At 36.4% G+C, this 10,044-nt stretch overlaps 1 protein-coding gene across 2 annotated transcripts; it reads left to right on the top strand.

Moving 5' to 3' along the window:
* Window positions 1-850: 850 nt before the first annotated feature.
* On the top strand, window positions 851-9,234 carry LOC113239452. Of its 2 annotated transcripts, none has more exons than XM_026476465.1 (4): window positions 851-941; window positions 3,446-3,531; window positions 3,719-4,706; window positions 9,040-9,234. In XM_026476465.1, the coding sequence occupies exons 1-4, from the start codon at window positions 851-853 to the stop codon at window positions 9,060-9,062; spliced, it is 1,188 nt and encodes a 395-aa protein (XP_026332250.1). In that variant the 3' UTR covers window positions 9,063-9,234. The 2 variants fall into 2 exon arrangements, with proteins under 2 accessions (XP_026332250.1, XP_026332251.1); XM_026476466.1 differs by lacking the exon at window positions 9,040-9,234 and adding an exon at window positions 7,645-7,794.
* Window positions 9,235-10,044: the final 810 nt, after the last annotated feature.

Here is a 10,044-nt window from a genome sequence, read left to right on the forward strand (position 1 = left end):
ACGGAAAATAAATTATCAACATCGTCCAAAAAGTGAGATTATAGTATAGTAGAGTTAAAAATTATTATTAATGACTTTTTACGATACCGATAGACCGAAACCAAGATCAAGACTTAGTATGCAATAACAAGACTAAGACCAGATGTAGTCTCGTCTCGGTCTTTTATTGGGCAACACTAACATTAGCGCGACAACTTTGTAGCGAGCAACTGTACTACATATTTTTGGTAAAAAAGCTCTTATAACACTAAACACTGTTACTGATACTTTTTAAGTTTCCAGTGAATTGATCAGGTCCATCAGCTCTTCTGGATGAACTGGAACAAAGAATCGAATATGGGAATAAGTCGCAAAGTGCAATTTTTAACTTAAATATTAGCTCCTTAGTGTGTACTTCTAAAGGAAGACAAATTACCACCTCTAGACTTACTTCCACTTGAAGTCGAGACGCATTGTTTCGCTGTCTAGTTCGGAATAAATGTCAAGAGTAATGGACATCAAGACGACTATTGCAATAGTTACGTGATCTAAAGGATCGACAAGGGTTATACGCGCCTAAAATCTTATTGTTCTGGTTGTAATGCGAGTACCTTGTCATCGTGCGATGACATGATGTAGTGAAGTACGTAGATTTTACACTAATATCTTTAAAATAATTAATTTTTTCTTCTTATGTAGAAGCCTACAGTTCAAAATATACAACAAATAAAAGAAAATGGCTTTATCGGTCTTGTCAATGTCCAACTTCACAAATCTATAAAGCTGTTTAAGTCAAATACCTGTGTGCATAAAATCATTTTTAATACAGTCATTTATACATATTTGTTGTAATATATACACATATATTAATATGTCGATTAATTATATAAGACTCCACTACGGGCCTATTAAAACTCTTGACGGTATTGTACATAGGCCTCAAAAAATTAGGGGGTTACAAGGTAAGTGTGGCACAGTATTACTTTTCCTTTACTGTTACGCCAACTCGTATAGCGATAAAATTAAAGGAAAAGGATGAGTGGGCAAAATCCGATCGCGTTACGTCAACAAATTCATTGGCGTTCCTGAAGTTCTAACTACCTCCGTGGCCGAACGGTTACCATACCGGACTGCCACGCAGAGGTCCCCGGGTTCGATTCCCAGGCCGGGAGAAATATTTGTATGGCCTACATTTATTTCTCTCGTGAGTTTGGGTGTAATTTGTGGTTGTCTATGTGTGTGTCCATGGCACCCGCGACACAGGATTTTCCTAGTGCGGGGCTATGTTGAGTGTGTGCGTTATTATTATTATTATTATATTATTATTATTATTAGTTCCCTAACAAGCTTTACACTCTGCTGTGAAACGATGAACTTTGCGTGACGCCATACGACGAATTTTTTTTTTATATAATACCTAGTGACGGAACAAACAAGTCGTGCACCTGGTGAAAAGCAACACGCCTATCCATAACAGTTGCAGCGCCAATAGAGCTTAAAATCGCAAAAATCTTAGGGGCACTGCCACTGCACATAAATGCACTGAGAGGTAAGTTGACGAGTCCCACGTGCCTGTAATTTCAGTGGAGCTTCTTGTGAAGCAGTTCGTCCCGGGAACTGCCACCTTACCTATCTCTGCTGCCAAGCAGTAATGTGAGCATTACTGCATTCCAGTTTTGAAGGGTGACGGTGCCGGTGCCAGTCACATGGGATTTATTGCCCGAAATGCACCCGGGTATCTTTCATAACGTGAAGAGGTCCCCGCGGAAGGGGACAACCACCGGGGTGAGTGGCGAGTCTTAACGGGATCCCACGAGCCGGCACGGGTGGGTGAGGGTGAATACACAGATTTTTAGTGGATAGGCCTCCGAGGATCCATCGGGCGAGCTTGTATCGCCGGGTGGTTCAACGGAGGAGAGTTCCATATAACCCCGCCATGTCATCGCCCGCGGCGGGGTATGCGTAATACATTTTCCTGTGTTAAAAAAGGCACATGAGACTTGTCAACTTATGTTTCAGGGTAACAGGCGCGGTAACAGTCACCCTAAGATCTTAGAACTTTAACTCAGAGTGGAACTGCAACTGCTCCCGTCAACTTGTACTTTGTTTTTTTTTTACTTTGTACTTGTACTTGTATATCTGACTTGTTTGTCCCGTCACTTGGTAGTGACGGGACAAACAAGTCCTAAAAATCCTGTTCTTGGATATGCTTAAGAGGGAATTGACAAGGATATAGATTAAAAAATGATATTAGGTCCACGGTTATTGAATATTTAATTGAAAATATAGTGTGATTTTTTTTTATGATATCAAATGACGGGACGAACCGTGCGCCTGTAGGAAGTCCTGAATCCGCTTTGCCCCGACTGCCTACTCATTGAGTCTCTCCGAGTTTAGTGCAGATTTACGATGCAATCAATTAACATATTTTATAACGAAAGGCAGTAATGCTAACATTACTGCTTGGCGGCATAAATAGGAAAAATGGCAGTTCCCTGGGCGAACTCTTTCACAAGGAGCTCCACTGCTGCTAAAACTTATTACAATTTATATGCTTATAATTTAATATGGCATAATAAAATGAATTTAAATTTTCTTCTGACATCGAATAGTATTATTAATTGACCTTGAAATGTATAATTTTATATATTATATACTAATTAATTTGGGCATTTAAATTTTCGTATGCCTCTGTAAAAGGTGCATCATAGCTGTATTAAATAAGTCTGTAACATGGTATGACCTGTAATGGCGAATATATTGATTGATTGAATCCAAAAACTGCACTTAACTCGGAGAGACTCAATGAGCGGGCAGTCGGTGCAAAGCAGATTCAGTGCCTCTACTATGAGTTTCCTGTGAAAGGTTCTCGCTAGAGACAGTGTAAAATATTTGTATATAAAATGTTACTTCTTCTCGTAACCGCTAGAGACGCTGTATAATTTACCGTACCAAATTGTGAAGTAATTTACATGGTCGCTAGCGACAACTATCACAGTAAACTCATGGTACAGGCACAGGATTTCCTAAACATATTCCAACGGAACACAGGTTAAACAACCGCTTGCAATAATAATACAGATGGCGGGATCTACACATTGTGCTTATTTTGATTTATTTGTTATTTGAACATGTTGCAATACAGTCTACATTATAAATACGCGAAGAAGCGGTAATTAATTACGTAATTACGGTTGCTTTTTGAATGTATTAAGACAATGTTGCCCATATTACAATCACTTGCTTGATACTGAAGAAATTTAGCTCTAATATTTTTAAATAAAATTAACAAATAGAAATAAACAACTGTTATTTCTGGCTAAAGTAGTTTATAGTCATAGACACATTCATAACATCCCAGAATATGACTACTACTTTTTGTTTCAACCTGTGTTTGTAATGTGTACTTATGTTTCAACTTATCTGTGTTGATAAGAAATTTTTATAACCACAACTTTACTTACAGATTATCTGCAAAAAAACAGTTTTCGCGTTGATACAATTCGGGTTCATATATTTGAATATTGCATGATAGAACTTTGCGGTCGTAACGTGAGTAATCATTACTTTGTTAAATTAAACATAAATAAAAATGGATACTAAACAAAAATTATATCGTATCCGATCAAGAGTTTTTCTTATGGCACACGACCAGGTACAAGACCTGGGTAAAGTTACGTAATGCACTAAGTTTACAAGTTTTTTGGCAAACCTCTAAAGACGTCTTCTCTAATTTCAGGTTTTCCAGTGTAAGGTTAGTAATTTTGGGTTCAACACACACTGGTCACGAGACGCATTGTGCCAAACAGCAATGAAAGTTATTCTTGAGGCGCGCATCAATTTTATGAGAGTATGCGTTTATCAGTGGCTGCACTCAATGATCGAAGAATCATTCCTCAATCACAGCAAGTTTGCACCAAAAGAATATTGCATAGACGACATTAGTGATATAAGCAGCAGAGATAGTACAATGACCACTGCGACAGATTATAATGTTCAACTTGAAATGAATAAAAAAGACCAAACCAATTTATCACCACAGCACTACGTAACGTCGATACGGAAAAGTATAACAATAAAGAACAACTTCAAGGATAGTCGCGAAAGGCGAGTAACAGAAATGTCTGTCTTCAATAACCTTTTAAACCAACGAATCAGAAGTTTATCGAATAATATGTATGATAAGTATTCAAGACTGGAACTAAATTCAAGAGAATCGACGTTGGCCACACTAGTGGAGCAGTCAAGCCCAAATCCTACTAGCAGTCACGTCCTACATTCCAGCTTCTTGGAAACAATACTTACCACAAATGAGACTAATAACGATGGTGTCATGATTAGGGTATCTAATGATTCCACAAAAAATTATTCCACCGAAAATGAGAGCTTAGAAGCAAGCAGGCCAAGTCGGCGCTCCGAAAACGACGGCCATTTTCTCGCAGTCCACTCTGCACTAAGCTTGTATGCAAGGAACAGTATGGAAGGGTCTACCAATTACATCAACGAGTGTCCTTCCCAGCTATTTATGCAACAGTTCATTGCACATACTTTCCAAAAGAAGATACCAACTGAAGTTACTGATAATAATAACTCTAAAGATGATTCAATGGTAGAGGAAAACACAATCTTAAAGATTCCAAAAAGCATTGGTTTTGGGCTAAACGCATTTGATTCTTTGAAGGAGAGTAATGAAGAAACAGAGACTGGCTCCCTAAATTCCAGAGACCGTACGTAGATTTTTTTGTATACCTAGATATTAAGTTTCCATTACCATAAATTTCATGAGTAAACACATTTTTCTACATGTTTGTTTCATATTTAATGTAAAAATTAAGTCAAGTTTCGCTATTCTTTCGCCGTATGAAGCTGTAGGATCTCATTTAAACCAAATTTGACGTGCTTTTTACCCTTGACTTTCAATTACGCTAATACCTCTGTGACTATAAATCAATACAAACTACGCTTTTTTGCGATGTTTTCAGACAACTATGTCTATGTACCATTGAAGTCTTTGTTTTAGACTTTTAAAGTAATTCAACCCCTTTTTAAAAATATAAGATCATTGAATTCAACTCAAAGATATGGAGAAAATAGTGTACGAGTAGTAAAAACTCTAATACTAAAATCTCAATCTCTCATCATATCATCATCATCTCATATAAATAAATCGACATTGACAGTTTCGTGTTCGATAATATCCTAGTCATATCTTTTTCTCGTGCGGCGATTTTTGTTGGATGGAAAAAAAGAAAGATATTATCGATCATATCTTTCTTTATTGTTTTCCATCCTTGATAATATCAAACAAAAATCGCCGCACAAGAAAAAATAATACTAATATACGAGTAGGCTGCATGGTAGAATCTTTACCTTTGAGTAAACACAAGTGAAAATTTATGAAAAAATATATAAGAGTGGCCGCCATTAAAAGAAAATTAAAATAAGTAATATGTGCTCGATGAAATCAAAGATCACTGAAGAATATAAATCACTACGTTACGTCAAAGATTAACAAAGGTCACGAAAGAATGCACATAAACATTGACATAAAGATTTTTTTACTCAGATTGATATCGTAAATTAAATTGAAAATGCCGTTCTATCACGTAAACATTTATTATGGGCCTTAACAGGTCTATCCACGAAGTCCTATACATACCCAGGAAACTAAATGGAGTCAGAGGTATCAACGCCATATTATTATTCTTTTTTTTTATTGTGACTCGGCAAAATGACTGCACCGCGCCTGATGGAAAGTGCGAATACAGTCCAGAGATGAGAGTAACGGATGGAAAACACAAATATCTTCACTCCGTCACTATCATTTTGCCGGTCTGGCCAAATGCTTCTTCATACTACGTTTGAAGGACCCGATGTTATAGAGGGGAGGGAATACATGCGCCGGGAGTTGGTTCCACAATTTGATGGTTCGGCATAAAAACGAATTGCCAAACTTTTTTTGTGCGGGACGGTATTGAACTGACCGTCCAACTGTGGCAACGGAGTCCGGCACGGGTGGTCCGCTGATGGAAAGGAGAGGAAGATATAAGGTTGAATAACTCTTCAGAGCACTCACAGTGGTACAGGCGATAGAATACGCTAAGAGACGTTATATCTCTGCGAAGCTGTAACGACTCCGCATGCTCAGTTACATGAGGATCATTGACAACACGGAAGGCGTAGCGCTGCAGTCCATCTAGGGCATCGAGCAAGTACTTGGCAGAGCCGTCCCAAAGGTGCGAACAGTACTCCATGCTGCTTCGGACCTGAGCTTTATACATTCGTTGTATTGTTTTTTAAGATACGATTTGACGGGTCGGCGCCTGGTGGTACTTAGCTGTTGTATATACCAGATATTATTGAGAAGATATTACTGCGGTTGTAGTCCATGTTTTCTCCAAGGAGAGAATATTCAGAGTTCAGGTTACAACATTGATAAAAGGAACTTAGTTGAGACTTACATTTTTCATTACATTCACACTACAAAAACATGGCTACCGAGTTGATTTAGAACCAGTAATGCGGCGGGACTACCGCATGCTAAACATATGCGGACACGAAGTAATTCGTTACAAGGTAGTACGAGTACTTTAATCAAATGTAACAATAACTATCGTACTAAGCTATTTGTAGCTCTAATTAGGGAGGTACCTGATCTTGAAACATACAACTTTGGTCAACATTCAAGAACGCCAGCTAGATAATAATATTATGGCTGGAAATAAATCAATGGTTTGGCGGCAACTGAAGCATTAATTTTCTTTAGAAAATATGCCAACTTGTTTCATGTAAAGATTCATCGCACATAACTGTTTTAGTTTCACATATCATTACATAATGTCAGGTGTTCCGATGCAACGTTCAAAACCTTAAGTTCAACACTTGCATGGAGCGAGATCCCGTCGCTCAACTCGCAGTGCAGGCGGTACTAAATAGGACGAAATGTTGTTCGCGCGCAAGTAACTATAGCTGGTTTTGCGAATTACCCGGCCAACATATATTTTTAAAAAACGAATACGTACGCAAGAACTATTCCTTCCCACAATTGACATTGAAACTCTCGAGAATTTTATGCCAGAGCTGAACACAACTAGATGTCAGACACTGGCTAAACCACTAAAGGTCACCTGAGAAGAAATGTCTGATGACGATGATAACTGTGATAATGATTGTGATATTGATGACGTCATAATATACATGGTAATAAGAATGAGATAAATGATGAAATATCGTTTTGTAGTTTTGATAATGTTGTGAATAAAGTGAATGTTAATAGAAGGTTGTATTATGTAGTTATCTCAACGGCAGTACTATTCTGGCGCTGAGATATTAAACACAATTACCATAACTTTAAATATACTTAAGTTTTATACCTTAAAATATTATTAAAATATTAATTTTGATTAGTTAATTTAATATGTTCTTAAAAGTAATACATTTTAAATCCGTATTTAAAATCGTATTATGTATTCATGTTCCTAAAAATAAATTGATTTAAGATGTTTACTTTCTATTCTTATTTAAATATTTATGTGTAAAGCGATCTAAAGTTAGTACCAACGAGATCAAAACTTGAGAGAAACGGTCGTACTGATACTATAGATCTCAAAATGTTTATTAAATATACGATTATTGCCATATTCCTCGATTTTGTTTGTTAAGCAGCTAAATTATATTCCGAAGTATGATTGCACCAAAAATGCATTGAAAATTGGCGAGAAAGCTACGACTATTCGTCGAAATTCAACCACGCTGCTAAGATCACAATAGGGGCTAGTTCTATGCGCATAGCATCCACTCCTGAAATCGTAATAAAAACGTTTGCAATACGAAGGCGGTTTGGTAAGTACCTATGTGACTTTAAAAAACTTTTCGGAATCTATTTTTATTTATTCCTTTAGAACACTATATTACTGACGTTACTTTTTCAAAATTATCGCGAAATTAAATAAATAGAAATAAAAAGTTAGATGAGGTCGATATATATTTTTTGAAGATGGAAAAAAACGGAATTTCGAGTATTCCGTTTCTCGCGAGCAATCAGAATATCAAAACTTGTCAAATTTTGATATGAACCATTGACCTATGATATGAACATTTATTTCGTCTATAATATGAACTATTGTCGCACCCCACGTATTCACCAGATTTGGCCCCATTTCACTTTTTTTATCGATTTGCTTCAAATGAGGAAGTGTTATTTTTTAGTTTCTTAAAAAATATTTTTATGATGGGTTGAAGAAGTTGGAATATAGCTGGTCAAGATGTTATAGATTTGAAAAAGTGTTTTTTTCTTCTCATAGACTTATCAAATCGTATAAAAGAAGCTTAGAGGATGGAAAAAAAAGAAGCAAGATTTTTTTTAATAATTCACTTGTCAAGTTTAATGCTATTGCAAAGTAGGGAAACGAAATTCTAGGATGAAAAGGGAAATAGTTTTGGGTTAAAGGGTTAGGAAAGTGGAAGATAGATATTTTGTGGAAATTATATTGCTACGTTCATACCCTATTAAATGAGTAGTTAATTTATTTCGTAGCCTTATTTAGCTCATATACTTTTGAACAACTGATGCAGATATAAATTTATATTATATGATAATTTATTAAACAGAATTTAACCCTATGTATGCTATGTACTTTAACTAAAATGAACACCTTATTCATAATTAGCTAATTATTGGCAATTGCCATTACCTTACGTTTTATCGCCGTTCTTATATGTTAAAACCACCATCCTGCTTAAGGCGCGTCTACAGTGTCATCACTGTGGCGCTTCAACCGCGCTATTACTCAAATTTCATACAATATTCAGAAACGCAGTTACAGCGCCACTGTTGCGACACGCACGCGCCTCTTTTACAATCACAATGAGTGAACTAAAAATTACATGAGCAACTATAGTTGGTGCATATTTGCAATATAAATTTGTAGGTGGCTGTGTATGAAACAAATGCGACACACAACACTACCTTAAAACGGCAAGATCTCATAAAAATGTCCACTAACCACTGCTACCATTCACAATGGGTCATGTATGCATAACCTGTAATTATCATTACAGGTCGTTTGGAGTCTTGCCTATAAACTATGTCATTTACATACATAGAGTATGTAACCAGAAATAGAGATGAAAATAAGGGTCATCCATCCCTGGCAACTCATCAGGCAAATGGGCATTATTTCACTTTTAAATAATCAACTCTCGTTTGCACTGAAAAATTCGAAAGCTGAAAAAGTACAATGCCAACAACTAACCTACGTGTCCGTCTCCGTATATTCGAAAAATATTCTGTATTTATTGTAATAAAGATAAAATCATTATAGCAAAGCTCAAATTAAACTGGTCGTTTTATATAATTCTGAATCTATTAAACACCCACTGGTATGATTGCATCATGTAAGATATAATAATTGACATTTTGCAGCGTTTGTTCCAGAAAAAGGAGAGTTTTCCCTTACCACCACGCTACGCATGCGATTTAACTGCCTCATCAGAGGTATAATTTAATATACAGGGAGAACTGCTTCCCGTTAATTCTAACCGCAGATCAAAGGCATTAATCTAAACCAGAAAAGCACTGTCTGATGCATAATTAACTACAAATATGTTTTGAAGTAATAAGCCTAGTGAAAATTGGTTATAGCGTAGGCTTTGTACCGGTGGCATGACGGAATTACTGTGTAATCTCAGTTTGCCGACATGAGGTAAGTGAATTACTGCCTAATTTGAACTTTCTCCACCACCAACTTTTACGATATATCGACATAAGCTTACCTAACGAAAGACAAAAAATTATAAAATAATTTATTTCTCCTCACAATGTTAAATGACGCATATTAACAATAAGCTACTTACATTAGTTAGTTACATTTGTGGGAAACTGGAGCCTAAACTAGGTCTAGCCTGTATGATAGGTCTCCAGGCACCCACCATTTCCTGAGTTTAAAAAGTACATTAAAATTTTAATTCAAAAGTCATATTACAAAATTTAAGACTATGTGACAGACTAAGCATGGAAAGACGACATGGTTGCAGGTTCCACACAAATTACATTCATCATCACTT

Source organism: Hyposmocoma kahamanoa, unplaced genomic scaffold (assembly GCF_003589595.1).
Source record: "Hyposmocoma kahamanoa isolate Upper Pololo Valley unplaced genomic scaffold, ASM358959v1 99879, whole genome shotgun sequence".
Taxonomy (NCBI): domain Eukaryota; kingdom Metazoa; phylum Arthropoda; class Insecta; order Lepidoptera; family Cosmopterigidae; genus Hyposmocoma; species Hyposmocoma kahamanoa.